The 17,687-nt window shown below is 41.8% G+C and overlaps 3 protein-coding genes across 7 annotated transcripts in view; 2 read left to right on the plus strand and 1 right to left on the minus strand.

Moving 5' to 3' along the window:
• Positions 1–106: 106 nt before the first annotated feature.
• paf1 (PAF1 homolog, Paf1/RNA polymerase II complex component) lies at positions 107–7,843 on the plus strand. 2 transcript variants are annotated; one of them, XM_031873520.1, is made up of 17 exons: positions 107–309; positions 1,146–1,282; positions 1,617–1,661; positions 1,741–3,349; positions 4,089–4,118; positions 4,240–4,332; positions 4,420–4,541; positions 4,653–4,719; positions 4,802–4,903; positions 4,983–5,088; positions 5,233–5,301; positions 5,481–5,584; positions 5,676–5,792; positions 5,906–6,034; positions 6,256–6,361; positions 6,804–6,882; positions 7,049–7,843. In XM_031873520.1, the coding sequence occupies exons 4-17, from the start codon at positions 3,303–3,305 to the stop codon at positions 7,486–7,488; spliced, it is 1,611 nt and encodes a 536-aa protein (XP_031729380.1). In that variant the 5' UTR covers positions 107–309; positions 1,146–1,282; positions 1,617–1,661; positions 1,741–3,302; the 3' UTR covers positions 7,489–7,843. The 2 variants fall into 2 exon arrangements, with proteins under 2 accessions (XP_031729380.1, XP_031729379.1); XM_031873519.1 differs by having other exon boundaries at positions 108–309; positions 4,086–4,118.
• Positions 4,836–10,130, minus strand: gmfg (glia maturation factor, gamma). The gene is made up of 7 exons (XM_031873521.1): positions 9,833–10,130; positions 9,320–9,416; positions 9,139–9,188; positions 9,018–9,067; positions 8,821–8,903; positions 8,529–8,602; positions 4,836–8,247 (listed from the first exon to the last, which is right to left on the minus strand). Exons 1-7 carry the CDS (start codon positions 9,833–9,835, stop codon positions 8,176–8,178), a joined length of 429 nt encoding a protein of 142 aa, XP_031729381.1. The 5' UTR covers positions 9,836–10,130; the 3' UTR covers positions 4,836–8,175.
• Positions 10,131–11,048: 918 nt separating this feature from the next.
• The window catches only part of samd4b (sterile alpha motif domain containing 4B), a 13,163-nt gene continuing 6,524 nt past the window's right edge, over positions 11,049–17,687 (plus strand). For 2 of the 4 annotated variants that reach the window (XM_031873583.1, XM_031873585.1), the window contains exons 1-11: positions 11,049–11,390; positions 12,951–13,499; positions 13,659–14,120; positions 14,314–14,556; positions 14,671–14,801; positions 15,121–15,207; positions 15,456–15,729; positions 15,985–16,070; positions 16,327–16,442; positions 16,615–16,813; positions 17,307–17,433. In XM_031873583.1, the coding sequence (XP_031729443.1) occupies positions 13,304–13,499; positions 13,659–14,120; positions 14,314–14,556; positions 14,671–14,801; positions 15,121–15,207; positions 15,456–15,729; positions 15,985–16,070; positions 16,327–16,442; positions 16,615–16,813; positions 17,307–17,433 (1,921 nt within the window). In that variant the 5' untranslated portion in view covers positions 11,049–11,390; positions 12,951–13,303. The remainder of the gene's footprint in view (positions 11,391–12,950; positions 13,500–13,658; positions 14,121–14,313; positions 14,557–14,670; positions 14,802–15,120; positions 15,208–15,455; positions 15,730–15,984; positions 16,071–16,326; positions 16,443–16,614; positions 16,814–17,306; positions 17,434–17,687) is intronic. The other 2 variants (XM_031873584.1, XM_031873587.1) reach the window with 1 other exon arrangement.

A 17,687-nucleotide genomic window follows, 5' to 3' on the forward strand; every position in this document is an offset into this window, starting at 1 on the left:
AATCTGGTCTGAAAGGCTCCCTTGCCGGCTCACGAGCTTACCCCAAGAGTTAAGGCTGCCGAGCGCAACCAAATAGCACGTGAGCGGACTCGATCCCAGTTTTCTAGCGCCGTGTGCAGTGACACTCCCAACGGCAATGCTGCGGTTGAACTGCGCATGTACCAAACCCAAAAGCTTCCAACCTTCATTCAATAGCCTTGTCCTACAAGCGGAAATACATGCAACGTGATATGTGACGAGTATTGTAAACAAATGTGAATGTTTTGCTGGCCTGTTAAAGGAATGCCGGTACAAGAGTCGTTTATTTGAGTGAGTAAATAGTCGAATCAACTAAACCATCTTCTGTCCGTTAACAATCATGGATACGTGACTAATATAACTTCACGTTAGCTGTAAGCTGCAGTTTGTTCCTCTGTAACTTCGTCTTGTTCAACTTTAGCTGCCAAGCTAACGGTATAGACGTCTCTAACGCTAAAGAAGCATTATTATATTATAGTACAATACATTTATATTCCCTGCATCGAGGACATCGACCCTACAACTCTGTAGGCATTATAGTAATGGTTTATAACGTTTAGTAACGTTGACTTTTGCAGCTAACGTGAACTTATGTGTTGTAGAATGCATCAATTAGGCCTAATAGACATTTAAAGTAACTCAGCTGAAATGTGTGGACACTGATTTACTATTTTTACTTTAAACAGCTAAATGAGAAGAAGTGTGAGGTTAGCCATTGAATTGGCAACACCCGTGTTGTTTTTTATCTTGGTCAACTTTTTTTACAATTTATATGTTATAAACGTGTGATACGTAATTGTTATTGCTCACATTAGCTCACATTAGTGTGCCCAACTCAATAGTCTTATTTATTTATTTAATAAAATATGATATTACATTATGCATACAAACCTTGATATTTACAGAATATATATATATATATATATTTATTTTTTTATTTTTATTTTTTTTTTATGTATGCACTGTTATGTCACAAGGTTATGACATAAACTGTATGTTCCCTGACGGTAAACACATATTAGAAGAATTACTCTTGAAAAGTCAGGTGAATACTCACGGTATAAATACTTGGATCATAATACCAGAAGGCATCACTTATTTGTACTGTACGTGTGGTGTCCTCACAGAGCTCCAGGATGTTGTGTGAAGTCGTGCTGTCGTCACTATGGTTCCTGTTTGTTATCTTCTGGGTCGAGACAATAAGTGTTTGGCTGTTTCTGTCCATGTTCTACCAGGAGCGGGCTTTTTACTACTGGGGAGACGGGTAAGAGATTTTTTTTATGTGCATTACATATGCATAATAAGTTGTTCAACATTAGACAAAAGAGTTAAAACACATTCTCACTCTATGCTAAAGACATATATAGAAAGTCCTATACTTATTTATACCCTTAGCCTTACTATCAACTAAGCCATGTAACCAAAAGAGAGCCAGATTGTTGTGTGGTATGGGTCCCAGATCTATGACTTTGTTTTCCCCGCAAACACTTATTTGTCAATTTACTTGGAAGTCGAGGGAGAGAAGAAAAGTTAGAATGGCATGCGTTGAAGGTAAATGAACACTATGTTTTAATAGAACTATTTGGTTTATGTTACAGGGTATTTGCAGATGATCCTGGACAGATAATATACATGTTTAGCAGGTAAGAACTGTATTTTTGTCCTGAATAATTCATTTTATAACTATTTGTGTGCAAGGTATAATCTCTTGTCTCTCTCCAGAGTTGATATTCAGACAGAGATGCAGACCTGAGATGGAAAAAATATCAAGAACTCTGCAGAAAGGACTCAATAGAGGCTGTTGCAGTTCTTCGACTGAACGACAAATGATGGAAAGCAGTAGCTGTTTTTTCTTTGCATTGACTGCCTTGCACACAGTCCTTGTTAACATCATTACATTTTAATAATAGGTGGTGGAGAGTTGCAGCACGAGTGAAGGCGCAACTAAGATGTATAGGGAGGTCCTCAATGGTTGATGTGTGTCATACCCACCAATTTAAAATGTATATTTTCACTTTAAGATGTTGGGGAAGCAGAATGAATGAAGCATAAAATGCTTGGTTCGTTTGTTCTTTTTTTAACTCCATTTTGAGAAGATGATGTTTTGATGATAGTGCCGTTCTATGCAACTACAGTTGTTGCTGTCTGCAGCTATAATTGTGTTTTAGATTTAGATTTACTGCAATATCAGATTGCAGTACATCTGTTACAAGTTATAAGTTGTGGCCTTTATCTGCGGAGGGATTTTGCTCAGTTGTCATGTGTCTCTATCCCGATATAAGAACGCATATTACAAGACTGAAATTTCATGCTGAGGATACATGATAACTGAGCCATTTGAATAGCAACTGCTAAAGCTCCATCTGCTGTTGAAGATCACAAGATAGGATCAAAAGCCCTAAAAGTGGACCTTGTGTTCCCAATAGTTTTTTTCCGAAAGGAGCAACGTATTCTGTACACATAGTATGTCAAATGCAGTATACCAAAAATATCCAGATGTTCTGCTTCTCTGGCAATTTTACCCTCAATACTCTGCGCAGCAGATACAAGCAAGAGGGTCAAAGTGCAGGGTGCACTATTATAAGGAGGAGTCTGTCCCAATTCAATGCATACTGCATGCAACAGTACTTTGTAAGGGCAGCTGCTGTATGTACTAAAAGTAAAAAATCAGGAACACAGCCCTGATTTGTGTGTCTAAAGACAAAGATAATAGTGGGGAGAGTATGCCCCATGTTAGGACTCCTCCCTCAGAGCAATATGTCAGTATTATATCTAGTTAATGAAATAAAATGTGAACTTATACATTTTAAATACACAACTCTTTGCAAGCCTGTCAGATTATTGGTCTGCCTAAATATTTTTGCATTCCTTCTCTGTCAATTAAAGAGTTTGCTTTTGAATAAAACCAGCAGATAGTTTGGGTGTCATTTTGAGACGAACAATGTCAATATTGTTTTGTAAACATATGCTAAATAAAAGTATTTTTAAGTGCAACATTTGTTTTTCTGAGTGCTCCATTACGCAGCCTAACACCTCACATGCCAGGTCAGTAGGGGTCGCTCACGAGCCTCCTCAGACCTGTGAAAGTCAGTCCACCACCGGGGTCATCGGCCTATGCTGCCGGGTCGGAATAATAATGCAGTATACATTGTGATTAAAGTCAGATGTAATAGTTGTTGGTAGATTTACGTGCATCGAGGACTTTGTTAGTCATCTGGCGTATTATTGTTGATTATTTGTGCAAACAAATAACTGTTTTCAGTTGTGAGCATTTTGTCGTAAACATGGCTCCAACGATTCAGACACAATCTCAACGAGAAGACGGCCACAGGCAAGTAAAGACAAACATGTTTACAAGGGTGTTGAACTACCTGGTCGTCTTCATTGGATAATTAATGTTATTGAGTTCATGTTAAAGCAGCTACAAGTCGTCGACATTTGCTTGTTAGGGGATCAGTTGTGTCCAACATTAGCTAACGATGCTAGTTAGCAGCTAAACGAAGAAGGAAGCATAGCATCAAGTAGCTTGCTAGGGTAAATAAGCGCGCTAACCTGACTATTTAGCGTTAATTAAATACTTTAGATAGCGTTAAGTACATTTCATCTATCCAGTCAGTCGGTATAACTTAACACGGTGGCACATCAACAGGCCAACACTGTTAATGAAAACTAAACGTGTTTTTTAAGAAGGCTAAAGTGAGCCAGTCCTCATGCTAACAGTAACGTGAAGCTAGTAACGCCTGGCAGAGCATCGTGCATTAACCTAACTATCCTCGACTGTAATGTGAAGCCAGTAACTTAGTGGAGAGCATTCGCACACAGGCTGTTCTTTAGTGGTCCACAACCTTTAGACATGAAGTTAAGTGGTTCCCACAGTGATTCTCGGCATAAAAAAAAAATGTAAACATGCATCTATCCACCAAAGCATAATTAAAAAAAAAAGGTTAAAGAGAGCAGTGAATAACGCTGGAGCCATATTCAGTTCCCTTTTACAGAAACATTTCAATGTCGCACTCTAGTATTAGTTTATAAGAGATGGTCTGACACATTTCTGTTTTCTCTTCCAGTAGGCCATCCTCTCACAGAACTGTTCCAGAGAGGTAAGCACATTTAGCACTGAATAGTATTTATTATTGTGTACAGTCATTCCGAGTGCCTCCATTTTAAAAGTATGCAAAATGTGTCTGAGTAACCCAAACTGTACTTTTGTGCCCATGACAGGTCAGGGGTGGTCTGTCGAGTGAAGTACTGCAACAGCCTTCCTGACATCCCCTTTGACCCCAAATTCATCACATATCCGTTTGATCAGCACAGGTAAACATCCAGCCTCTCCGCCCCACGGGTGGAGCACACACTGATGAACATGGTCACAGCTTGACATTTGTGTTTCTGTTGTGGCAGGTTTGTACAATATAAAGCCACTTCTCTAGAGAAGCAACACAAACATGAGCTCCTGACTGAGCCAGACCTCGGGGTCACCATTGACCTCATCAACCCAGACACCTACCGCATAGACCCAAATAGTAAGTCTCTCGTTGTCGTTGCATGTGACCTACTGTTGGCCGTTTTCTTTCACACATGACTGTGCTTTGTCAATTGTCAGTGTAGACTGAACCCTTCTTTCAAATTCTCAGTACTGCTGGATCCTGCTGATGAAAAACTGTTGGAAGAGGACATCCAGGCTCCATCCAGTTCGAAGAGGTGAGGCTGCTGAATAGGCAGCTTTTGTGGTCTTATATATTCATGTGGAGATGTTGTTTAACAGTTTCATCTTCCCTATAAGGTCACAGCAGCATGCCAAGGTGGTCCCGTGGATGAGAAAGACGGAATATATTTCAACGGAGTTCAACAGATACGGCGTTTCCAACGAGAAAGTGGAAGTCAAGTAAGTTGACGAAATGTGTTCACGTTGAAATGACCGAATGGTTTTGTGTGTATATAATCTAAATATGTTTTGCTTTTAGGATTGGTGTATCTGTCAAACAGCAGTTTACAGAAGAAGAAATCTACAAGGACAGAGACAGCCAGATTTCTGCTATTGAGAAAACATTTGAGGATGCACAGAAAGCGGTGAGTGAGCTCTGCAGAAGTGGAGGACTGTTTGTAATGCCCAGCTGTCGGATGCAAGTCAGCACATTGACCCAAAATGCAGAAGTATTTTTGGCTTAAAAAGAATGTGCTATGGTTTGTAAACATGTTGTGGTTTCTCTCCAGATTGCACAGCACTACAGTAAACCCAGAGTTACTCCTGTGGAGGTCCTACCTGTGTTCCCCGACTTCAAGGTGAGCTATAATTTCACTCTCACTTTGAGTCTCTGTGGATGATTTCAAATTAAATGTCACAGGCACCGTAGCAGGAGAAGTGCTGGGAGGGAAAAATATGTAACCCTTCACAATAAAAGACAAGAAAATGTACATGATTTAAATAACTACATTTCGTACATTTTGGTCTCTTTCTGCAGATGTGGATCAACCCATGTGCTCAGGTCATCTTTGACTCTGATCCTGCACCTAAAGACCATACAGCTCCACAAGGAGTGGAAATGATGTCTCAGGCCATGATCAGGTATTTAGAAAATATCTGTTGCCTGGATGTCTGTTTAAAGAGTAAGATTTTTGCATCAACACTAATTATGTTTCATGTCTCTTCATTACAGAGGTATGATGGATGAGGAAGGAAATCAGTTCGTGGCTTACTTCCTGCCCCATGAAGAGACAATCCGCAAGCGGAAGAGAGACAGCGATGAGGGGATGGATTATATGCCTGAGGACTTGTACGTGAAAATACTATATGAAGAAAATCATACATTTGAAAATCACTTTGTTGCTCTGCTTTGCTTGTACACCAGGAAGTAATAATAATGCTTTTTATTTTCTGTTTTTGCAGGTATGATTACAAGATAGCCAGGGAGTACAACTGGAATGTCAAGAACAAAGCCAGCAAGGGTTATGAGGAGAACTACTTCTTCATCTTCAGAGATGGAGATGGTGTTTACTACAATGAGCTTGAGACACGGTGAGTCATTGATCAGACAAGACACTTGTTTTGTTGGTGCACATCAACATGAAAGATATGCAGCTGCTGTGTTATCGACTGCAAATGTAGATGTTTTATGGAGTTTGTTGTAAGTTGATAGATAAAGGCACAAAATGAACAGCGCCACGACCCTGATTAATGGGGGTTTGATGAGAAACTGTTAGGCCTTGTCCTCTTACAGCCTTTCTTCTGTCCTATAGGGTGCGTCTGAGCAAGAGGAGAGCCAAGGCTGGAGCACAGTCGACCACTAACGCAGTGCTGGTGTGTAAGCACAGAGACATGAACGAGAAGGAACTCGAAGCCCAGGTAAGAGTACTTTCTACTTCACTGATTTTCTTGATGTTAGACTGAACACTTTGTTTTTTTCTTTTCTTTTATTAAAAGGTATTTCTGGCACTTATTGTGACAGTGCTGTGTTATTGGAAGGAAAACTTTTTATTTAAATTATTTGTCTTATTTAATTAAAGTGTACTTTTTCGTTCAATACCTCCACATTTATTTCAAAACCACAAACGTAAGGAAATAGACTTAACCTAATATTAATTACATTAATTTGGTTTTTCAACATTATCTAAACAAAGTAATATTTAGATTAATTGCCATGGAGGCTGTATTTGTCTGTTTTTAGTTTTTAACAATCCTAACATCATCTAAACTAATGACTGGAGCTGTTCCAGCATTACCTCTAAGCTTAGCTTATTGAACAGTAGTGTACTGAAGGCTGATTCTCTGTCATTGTGATTCTTAGGATGCACGTAAAGCTCAGCTGGAGAACCATGAGCCAGAAGATGAAGAGGAAGACTTGGATAAGGACCTGCAGGACTCTGGTCAGTTTTCTTCTATTCTCTACATGTTCATTCCTCATCACAGTGTTCGTACTTATTCGGCCACCTGCTGCACTGTAGTAAGAGTAGGTCTGCGAAATGACGACAGTTTTTTTTTTTTTTTGTCAGTTTCTATTTCTGTCTGTGATATTTGAATTGTCTTCTCCAGGTGATGATAAAGAGAAGGGCAGCGGCAGCGAGGCAGAGAACTCCGGCAGTGAATCCGAGAGGGAAGACGAAGAGCGCGAACAGAAGCCAGAGGAGGGAGAAGAGGAGGCGGTGGCGGCGGCGGCCCCAGAGAAGCGGAAGAGGAAGGCGAGCGGCAGCGGGAGTGAGAGCGGCGAGGATAGGACCAGAGAGATGCGAGACGAGGAGGAGATCTTCGGCAGCGACGACGAAAACGACAGCGACAACAACAAGAACTCCGGAGCCAGCGGGGAGGAGGGCAGCGGAAGTGAGGATGAGAGAGGGAACAGAGGAGGCAGCAGGAGTCGCAGCGCCTCTCCAGCACACAGTGAGCGCAGCAGTGACCACTCGGAGACCCGGGCCCAGAGTGGGAGTGGAAGTGAGAGAGGCTCAGATTCCAGTGGTGACAGTGACAGTGAATAGAATCTGTAGTACGGACACCTTTCTTACCTTTACATTCAAACACGGCAGTGTTGCGCTGTCACTGACCTTGGTATTAGCTCAGTCTGGGGATGTAGTTTCTTGATAATTGCAAATGTCAAATTAAATTTGTGTGGGAGATGCTCATTGTTTTTGGACTGGGGACATCTCTCTTCAATCCTGTTTTTAACTGTAGATTCAACTTTCGCACCTGTAGCCATTTGTCCACCATTCATATTGTTTTGTCCGTCAGATCATGGATCACAGGATCATGTAAAAATGTCTCTCGGCTTTTGACTTGTCTTTGTGTTACGGCTTTAAAAGTGATAATAAAATGCAGGTGACATTTTGTAAGAAACGGTGTTCACAGGTTGTTGTTTTTCTCTCTTTAATGGATTTAGGGAACCTGTAAGTAATCTCATGAATGTAACTGTTTATTTTATAATCCGCCCAAAGAAGTAAAGGACTCGTCTGTGCTCCATTTAAAAATTAGTATTTGATTTGTGTAGTCGGTTCAGACATTTCTTAGACAAAATAGGGGATTATTCACGTCTACAATTGTTAATGTAAAACTGACAAATCAAAACTTCCTTTCATACAGTAAGTCATTTAATAATAACATGCACAGCAATTGAAAATTACGATCAACGGCCATGTTTCACAAAGAAACAGACTGATAGTATTGCACATTCAGCCAAAAAATCCCAACTGGTTCTTCAGCCATTCTTCCGTCAAGTCATCAGCATTTCTTGTTTCAAAGACCTCAAAGTAAAGGAGAGAATTCAAGACGTCAACGCTACAACACCATGAAGACTGAAAGAAGTTCAGAGATATTCAACAATACTCGGGCTGCTCATGAATAAGGTAGAAGAATGAAAACAAACGCATCTAAAAGTATAATATATAACTTGCTAAACATGTTGCCAATCAACTTCAAAATAATTCATCATTTGGTTTTATAATCAATAATTGTCCCATTTTAATGAGACCAGCATACCAGTGGAGTCATAACGGACTACAGGTCATCATTTTGAGTCCATTACCTTTGTGAGCTCTGCAGCTTGCACCAGTCGAGTCTTGCTGCCGGCATACATCATCTGTTGCGATGGCTTACATCCTGTTCAAACGAAATTTACATTATTCCAAGAGAATCTGTAATTTGACCAGTCAAACATTCCTCAAATCCAATAAATGGATGGTGACAATCATTTTGAATAAAGTGAATTTCAGACAAAAGGAGACACCTGTTCATTTAACAGTTAAGTTCTACTAAGCCGAACAATATTAATCAAAGGAGAAAGATTACTTTTGCTGTAAGGTACTGGTATTACTTACCCATTGGACTGGAGAATATGAAACACAGAGGGTAAGACACCCTTCCATCGTCATGGACATATTTGTAGCTGTAGACCATGAACGTGCAAGACTGTCAAGGAATTTAAGACTTTTTGTCAGCTTTAAAACACTGATACTGTATACTTTTAAGAATTTAAGAACTTTGCTATATTCTTAAAACGGGATAAGAAGGATATCTGGGTTGCCGCTCTGGGAGTGCATCTCTCAACTCATCCAGGGAGATGTCCTAAAAGACAAAGTTGATTTGACTTTAAATTCAGAATAACCCCCCCCCCCAAAATAACTAATTTGACTTGCCTCATATTCCTCTTCAAGGATAACAAGCTGTTTCTCCATGTCTATTTTCACTAAGAAATAAAAATGATTATTTAGGCTTTTGTTTAATATTTGTTGATGCACTGATATTCGTAAGGGATTTGAATTTGTGTCGATCAACCGACAGATGTGTTGACATTCATCAATAGTATGTGATACTTACTTAGTATGGCAGCATTGTTGGTCTCTTTTCGAAATCTAAACTTTTTCAGTTTAGCTTTCAGACTTTCATCCACTTCACACACAACCAGAGAGCTTGACTGCAAAATGGTGTAAAAATATATCAGTCAAAATGTGTCAGTCTCAGAAATATTAAAATATGTCCTGATGCTCCTGATAATGTTATGTGAATTGGCCTACAGGCCAGAAATAGAAACAAAGAAAAGGGGGTAAGAGACATTGGCTCCATCTGTTCCGATGTTGAGATCTCTATCCACCTCGCATTAAACATTCATAAAACTATTCTGACATATTGAGGGCAGGAAATGATTTTGCTGCGACATGCGAGAGTGTAGTTTCCTGTTTGAAAGTGTGCGGCGGACGGTCGACTTGTGTCACGATGGTTCACGTAGAAAAAAAACCAAGACACAAACATGTATGAATGACAGTTCATCAAATCTAGTACATTTCAAAAGAAAAGCAAAATCTTTCAAGCAATTGCATCAGATTCACCTACCATTCTCAAAGGATCCTGTTCTGCCTTCCTGTCTTTCAGGCGAGAGGGCCTTGTTGAAACAGGCAGACCTGCGACAAACTGACAGCTACTCTCAGACTGTCAACCTCCTCCTGATGTCAGGGGAGTGCAGGCAGCAGTTTGTGCTTCCTGTTTTCACAACACAGCTCAGCCGAGTGTTGCACAAAACAGTCTCACCATCTTTTTTTACGCATGTAACGCAATATGGAAAAAAATATGCATAACAAACCCATGCATCTTAGTATGACTGATGAGATTGTGTTGAATGGATCCACACAGTTTGAAGTTGAAGAAGCACAATTTGACTCTATGTTGTCTATCACAGTCATTTGTGGGATATCATTGGTGTGATTAGGGTTACTCTCACTTCCCATTACCATACAGGGATGGGCATCAAATAGAAACTTGCAAAGCTTGAAAGCTTCCTCAGATCCTTTAAACTAACAGTAGAATGATTGTAAAATGTGTTATGTAAGTAAAAGTACAGAAACATATGCAGTAAAACGTAAGCTACGCTAAAGTAAAACAACTTCATAAAAAAAAGGTTCCTGTCACAGTATCATGTTACTGTTACTGCTCTCTACTGGTAGAAACTTTCGGCATGTTGCAGCTGCGGCCCCACCCCGATCAGTGATGTGTAAGCAGGTCTCTGTACCTCTGTGTTCTGTGGTGTGTGTTTTGCCTCCGACAGCTGAAAGCAAACACCTGCTGCAACAACCGATTGTAACTAAAACACATTATATGCTTTCAACACATTCAGACTAATGCAACAGCAGTTATTTGGTGTTTATTAACCCTTAAACATTTGGCCATTAGTTGTAGTGTTGGTGGTTCAAATTCCTTTGGCTAGACTAACTCTTCTAGTTTCTCCAAAGTGAGGTTTTACTGCTTTAAATCATTGTAAATTAGGTATATTTAGCTTTAGGTTTTTGTCAGACAAAATGGGCAATTTTAGGGCATCACCCTGGACCTTGGGAAAATGCAATGTCAGCGTTTTTTGACGTCTTCTGGTTATAATGTTTTTTTTGCCCATAGTGCCGACTTTTACTTCAACAAAAACACATTGTGTGTTTACCAGTTACTTCATGTACACGGTATAAAGCTCATGGGCCTATGCAACATGTGTTTACATATTAGGGTGTAAGCGATACTTTATTTCCTAGACAGTGGGAGGAACAAAACATTGCGTACCGTCCAGACGTGTGACGTCGTACTCACGTCTTGCGTCAACTCAAAATCGAAGTAGATTTCTCCAGGCGTACACTCTTTATTTTCTGCATTGCAATAAACATTTTGTACATAACTTCTTTAACATGGCCTGTTTGAAACCGCGGGAGCTTGCCGCTGTAACGGAATACCCGTAGGAGTACCTCGTATGGGATCGAGATCTACGCTTCTTTCAGCTAAGCTAACGTTATTGCATCTGTTAGCAAAACTTGCTAGCTAAGAAGCTAGCGCTAGCACTTAGCGATCCCTACCGTCGAGCTAGCTATGCAGTAGCACGTTAGCCTAGCTCGCTAACCAGTGACAACTGACACAGGTAAACAACAAACCTTTTGAGTCTGTTTATTATTAATCACAACTAACATAACTCCACACAGTTAACTAGCTAGCTACAACCGGCTGTCGATTAAACGTGCCTGTTTGCACCGCTAAGATTGAAGTAACGTTACGAAACGTTAGAGAAGGGGTAACAGTTAGCGACAGCGTTAACGGAGGACTGAACAAATCCTGAATCCCTCATCGCTTACTCTGCTGGTCGAGCTGGTGATGGGGGAAACGAAGCTTCCTAAAGCACTGAATCACTATGAAGCAATTGTGTGTTTAAAATGTTTTACTGTTTCGAAGCATTTGATACAGTCAAGAATGTCGACACCTGCTGGCTAAACCTGCATTTGTATGGGTGGATTAAGTCGGAGAACCATGGTGAAACACTTAGTTAGTTAGTCATTTGACGCTTTCATTTGTGCTATTTTCTCAGTAACACGTTTTTAAACAAAGGGTCTACAGCGAAATATTAAGGCAGTATGGGCAAAAACATCCCGTATTCAAAACGAGCGCGACACCTCACTTTACGAGGCCTCGTTTGGGGTGGTCACGTGATTTGCTATGAAAAGTCGAGTTGTGTTATTGAGAATAACATAACTGGACCAATCTAACTCTGGCTATTTGCTATCTATTGCCGGGCTCCCGGGTTTAATGTTACCCTGTCTCGCAGGGATAATCATGACAACTGTCTTCTGACCAAAGCCTATCGTCAGACACAGGGCTGTTCTTCAGTCAAAATATCTCAAAACAGTTTGCATTGATGGCACTTACTAGTTTTGGCATTGAACGTTAACATACCCTTGCTTGTTAGTCATCATGTTGGTGTTCTACTTGTCTTCAGTAGCGGATAAACAGTGACTTATAATTAGCCAACCTGTTGTAAATGCAGTGCACTGAAGACGGTCCTTAGAAGCCTATTTCAGTGGTAATGACCTGGACTCTTATCTTTTGGATTAAGTGTTTGGCACTCCTTCTGTGATCGACTTGCGCCCTTATCATTATGATAGGAGTCTCTGAGTGCTAATGTTTATAAGTAAAGCTTACCTCAAATAACACTTACGGTCACAGTTACTGATCCCTGCCATTCTTTGCATACCATAAAAGGTGGAAGCAGTGTGTCTTTCCTATATTGGTGTGTGCTATAATCTCTTATTTATGTATGATTCTACAAACTTGTTGCTGTAAATTCAGTTTGTCACTCACTGAAGCTGATGATCCATCTCCATCATTATGCAAATTATGACTCTTGTTTGCAGCCTTCAGGCAAAAAAAACATGTGCCCAAACAAGACTGTCTTGATATCATATTCCAGCACTAAATCTGTGGGATGAATAGATCAACTTAATCCATCAAAGCACTTGTGTTCATTGTTTATATATAAACGTGTGGTTGTTGTCATGCTGAACGCAGTAAAATTAGAAAAGATAAACCAATCTGGAATGTGTATATATAAAGCAAATATTGGGTTGGTTTATATTTTATATTGGAAGTAGACATTGGCTGAATTGTCATTTAAGATTTTTCTCTTTATCCGTTTTGTTGATTTTGATAGGGCACAGATGATGTAATCCTGAACATGCCACAGTGAAAAACCAAGCGTTTCCTGTTTGTGTCGCTGCCACCTACGATTGACACACTTAATAAAGCCTCACTTCACAAGACATCTTCCCCGATAATCTACACGGCATCCCTGTCTGCAGCTCCTTCTGCACCTGAATCATGTGAGGGCCCCTCGGTCCAGTCTGAGGGGATCCCAGGACTGTTGCAAATACGACCCCCGCTGTGCGGGGTGAGACTGAGCCTGTCTGTGTCTGAGAGAGAGAGAGCAGTCTCTCCAGTACACCCCCCCCCCCCCCTCCCCTCCCCATCCACACATTCCTGTTCTCCTCACCAAGGAGACACGCCATGATGTTCCGAGACCAGGTAGGTATCCTCACAGATTGGTTCAAGGGCTGGAATGAGTGTGAACAGACGGTGGCACTGTTGTCCCTCCTGAAGAGGGTGTCGCGCACCCAGGCTCGCTTCTTACACATCTGCCTTGAACACTGGCTGGCAGACTGCACAGAGATCCACATCCTCGAAGCTGAGGCCAACAATGCAGGTAGCTGAGAAGTTTTCTGATTATAGGAGTATTGTATTAGATATTATTGATTATCTCTGATTATAAAACACTGTTAGTTCTATCTTTTCCAAAAACTAAACAAACGATTAATTCAAAATGAGTTGCCGGTGAAATTCTCTGTTTGCCCTTTGTCGTCAGCAATTGTCAGCCAGTGGCATCAGGAGCCAAAGGAGAAGGTTGTGTCCTTGCTGCTGTCCCACCTGCCTCTGCTGCAGCCGCGCAACAGCGAGGCCAAATGTGAGTACATGAAGCTGCTGCAGAAGGTGTTGAGTCACACTATCGAGAGCAGCCTGTTTGTGGAAGAAAGCAGGCAGCTGCTGTCCTACGCGCTCATCCACCCGGCCACAACACTGGACGACCGCACCTCTCTGGCCATGTGGCTAAACCACTTGGAGGAGCACCTATCCAGTGGCTACGCCCTCCGGGCCCCGTCTAGCCCCTACCACCCACGCCAGGGCTCAGATGAGTGGCCCGGCTCTGCCGAGGCTCTGGACCCCGGTCACGCCTGGCACGACTCATCCAGCACGTCTCCAGCGGGCCAGAATGGACACATGTCCTTCCCAGGCGGGATGTCCTCTCCCATCAACAGCAATAACACAGGTAATGTTTGCCCTTCTCCTCCATCTTTCACATTGGGGGAAAACATAAAGAAACAACCCAGACACCCCCCATATTGTGCAAACAGTGTGCTTGTTGTTAAAAATCTTAGAGTATTCACATTTCTTAAATTTCTTTCACACACATTCCCCAGAATTCCTGTGGTTTCTCATATATTCATTGTTTCTCTGGCCAGGTCTCGTTGGACACATGCAGCCCAGCCCTCTGAAGAAGTCCATGTCCGTTATTCCTTCCAGTCCCCAGGCTTGCGTCTCCGAGTGGGTCAGCCAGGATGACATAGGGGGCCGGCAGAACTTCATTCTAACAGACCACGCACCCCTTTCGCCCCAGAGCAGCGTAGCCTCCTCGGGCAGTGAGCAGACAGAAGAACAAGGCTCCTCTCGCAACACCTTCCAGGAGGATGGCAGTGGCATGAAAGGTCAGAGTTCATTACCTAATTGAGCCAAGGCGTGCAGCCGACAGCTGTGGTGATAGAAGCCAAAATGTAACATTACTTTTTTTGTGTCCCTTGCCTGTATTTTGTTTTTTCTAGATGTTCCTGCATGGTTGAAGAGTCTCCGCCTTCATAAATATGCATCACTTTTCTCCCAGATGACCTATGAAGAGATGATGATTCTCACTGAGCACCACCTGGAGTCGCAGGTTCTTAAGACTCCTTACAACGTACTGTACACTGGGGCTTTGATCACTCCACCCTCCTTATCAATTTTAAACATTACTGTCCTCGAACCTGATGATACATCAACTCTCAATGAGGCATGAAATTAAGCGACGCACTCTACGGTTATATTGAGCCAGTCACACATACAAATAGTGCGATCTTGCCTCTGCCCCTTGGCTTTAATGAAACAAATGGTGATTAGGTTTGTTATTTTGTAACTGTATGAATTGCACAGTGTTTTCACATGAAATGACTCGTCTGCTTCTCAAGGCATCTTGTTTCTTTCTCTCTCTCTCTCTCTCTCTCTCTCTCCTTTTTTAGAATGTCACCAAAGGAGCGCGGCATAAGATCGCCTTGAGTATCCAGAAACTGCGAGAGAGGCAGAGTGTGCTCAAGTCTCTAGAAAAGGTAATTCAATGGCATTTTCGCTTGTACTGATTAAAAAAAAAAAAAAAAAGTACAGAGTATGTACTCTTTGACGATCATGTGACCGTTTATTTAGTTGCATTGAGCAATTCCCTTTCTGCTCGTCGGCATAGAAAATGTTGAAATGCTGAGCTACAGCTTGGATATCTTCCCGTCTGCACACAACACCACCCTTAAACCCAGAGCGAGCTCTGAATAGCTTATACACTGATGTTGTCATCTCATGGCAGGATATTTTGGAAGGGGGCAACCTGCGCAACGCCCTCCAAGAGCTACAACAGATCATCATCACACCCATTAAGACCGCCAGCCTCCCCAGTGCGGCGCAGATCGCCCTAGACGCAGCCACCTCCCTGTCAGACGCCACAAAAACAGGAGCAGACAAAGAGCCGGCCTCAGAGGGCTTCCAGTCCCACAACCCACCTCCCTGTGATGGAGACTCCTCCGCCACACCCATCTCAGACGGCGACATTGCTGGACAGTTCACCCGCGTCATGGGTAAAGGTGAGAGTAAGATATTTTTGAGTACACGTAGATCGACTCCAGAGGTAGTTATGTGTTTAGTCCTAATAGGAAGCGCTAACAAAACACTGTAATAATGCTGTTACGACATTTTATGCCCATTTCAGCATTCAACATAAAACGTATAGATCCTTAATAATTTATCCATATCTACCCTCAGATGAACATTTATCTCTCAGATCCATATCTACCTAATTGATATTAACATACATACCCTGTGGCTTCTTTTTGTTTCAGTGTGCACACAGTTGCTGGTGTCACGGCCAGATGAGGAGAACATCAGCTGTTACCTTCAGCTCATTGAGAAGTGTCTGACACACGAGGTGAGAACCTGAAGATACATTTTTCATTTGCTTAATATATTTAGGTCGTGTGTGTGCATGCATTGTGTATTTTTGAAATAGCATAAAGACAAATTTACATGAATTGTTAGTAATGGAGAATCTTGTAATAATTTATAGTTTTTTTCTCTCTTTTAAAATGAAGAATAAAACAGTTTTTTTTTCATTTCCAGAAGGATCTGTTTATGCTCTTGGAAATTAAATGTTTTTTGTTCTGCTGTCTCTTTGTCTGTGTCAGGCCTTCACAGAAACTCAGAAGAAAAGGCTGGTGTCCTGGAAGCAGCAGGTCCTCAAACTGCTCCGCCTGTTCCCTCGGAAAGCTATGCTGGACATGCCTGTGTACCGACAGAAAGGGTGAGACTCGCCCTCGGTACCTTTGATCTCCTCCTCCAGCGAGGGAGATGTCGGACCGGCTGAATGTTATATTCTCCCTGCACTCGTCCCTACTCTCTCACTTTTACTTTCTCTTTCAAATGATAACTCGCATTGAATTCTGATGTTTCCTTTTTTTTGTTTTTTCCTCCAGCTGGACCTATGGGTCCAACTCGCTCCCCACAGCAGGCTCTGTGAGTGGAGTTGTAGGGCGGCGGGGACAAAGACAGTTCCAGATGACTCCTCGTGGACTCCCAGCGGGACGCATCGGTCTTCTGAGTCCCGGCGGGATCGGGGGAGCATCTCCACGCCACACACTCACTAATCCTGCGCTGGCAGGCCAGGGTAGACAAGTCAGTACTCCTGTCAATGGATGAGCATTTTAACACCAGTTTGTGACACGTGTAGCTTGCCTTTAGATTGTGGACAAAGCTGATGGAAATACAGTATATCAACCATGTTGTGTTTTATTTCATTTGGAGACTTTTTTGTTTGTTTTTTTGAAGTTATTGTTTAGAACTTTTAACAGGTTTTCCTTCAATATGTGCATTCACTAAGTCTGAAGGGTTTGACCTGCGTGATGACATGTCTAAGGAGTCATGAAAGGCCAGAGTAAACATTTGTTCTGAAAGGAAAACAAATGGAAAAAAAACGAGAGACTTTGGTAGTTTAATCTGTACACACACACACACACACAACAGTACACGGGGTTAGGAATCACATTTTGAAATGAATTGATTTATTATCATAGCTTGAAGGGCTTCTGTTTGGAGTCTGAGGTGAAAGATAACGTTCCAGGTTGAGTGGCATTTGCGTAATGAGAATTTGTGTTTTGCCTTTTTATAGAACCTGTGGTTTGCCAACCCTGGGGGCAGTAACAGCATGCCAAGTCAGAGTCGCAGCTCTGTGCAGCGGACCCACTCACTCCCGGTTCACACTTCCCCGCAAACCATGCTCATGTTCCAGCAGCAAGGTATTGTATGAGGTCAAGCCTCTTTCATTCCTCTTGAACATGGTGTGTGTGTGCACTTACACACAGTCTATCCCAGGCCCACTAGGAGCTCATTCACATGTTGCGTCAAAAAAAAAAAAAAAAAAAGCATGGAAAGTGCCAACCGTGCCACTTTTATGCTTGTCTGTGTCAAATCAGCTGACCTTTCAACACGATGTTGTGACTTTTCATATATATATATATATATATATATATATATATATATATATATATAT

This window comes from Anarrhichthys ocellatus, unplaced genomic scaffold (assembly GCF_004355925.1).
Source record: "Anarrhichthys ocellatus isolate YVR2014 unplaced genomic scaffold, GSC_Weel_1.0 scaffold72, whole genome shotgun sequence".
Taxonomy (NCBI): domain Eukaryota; kingdom Metazoa; phylum Chordata; class Actinopteri; order Perciformes; family Anarhichadidae; genus Anarrhichthys; species Anarrhichthys ocellatus.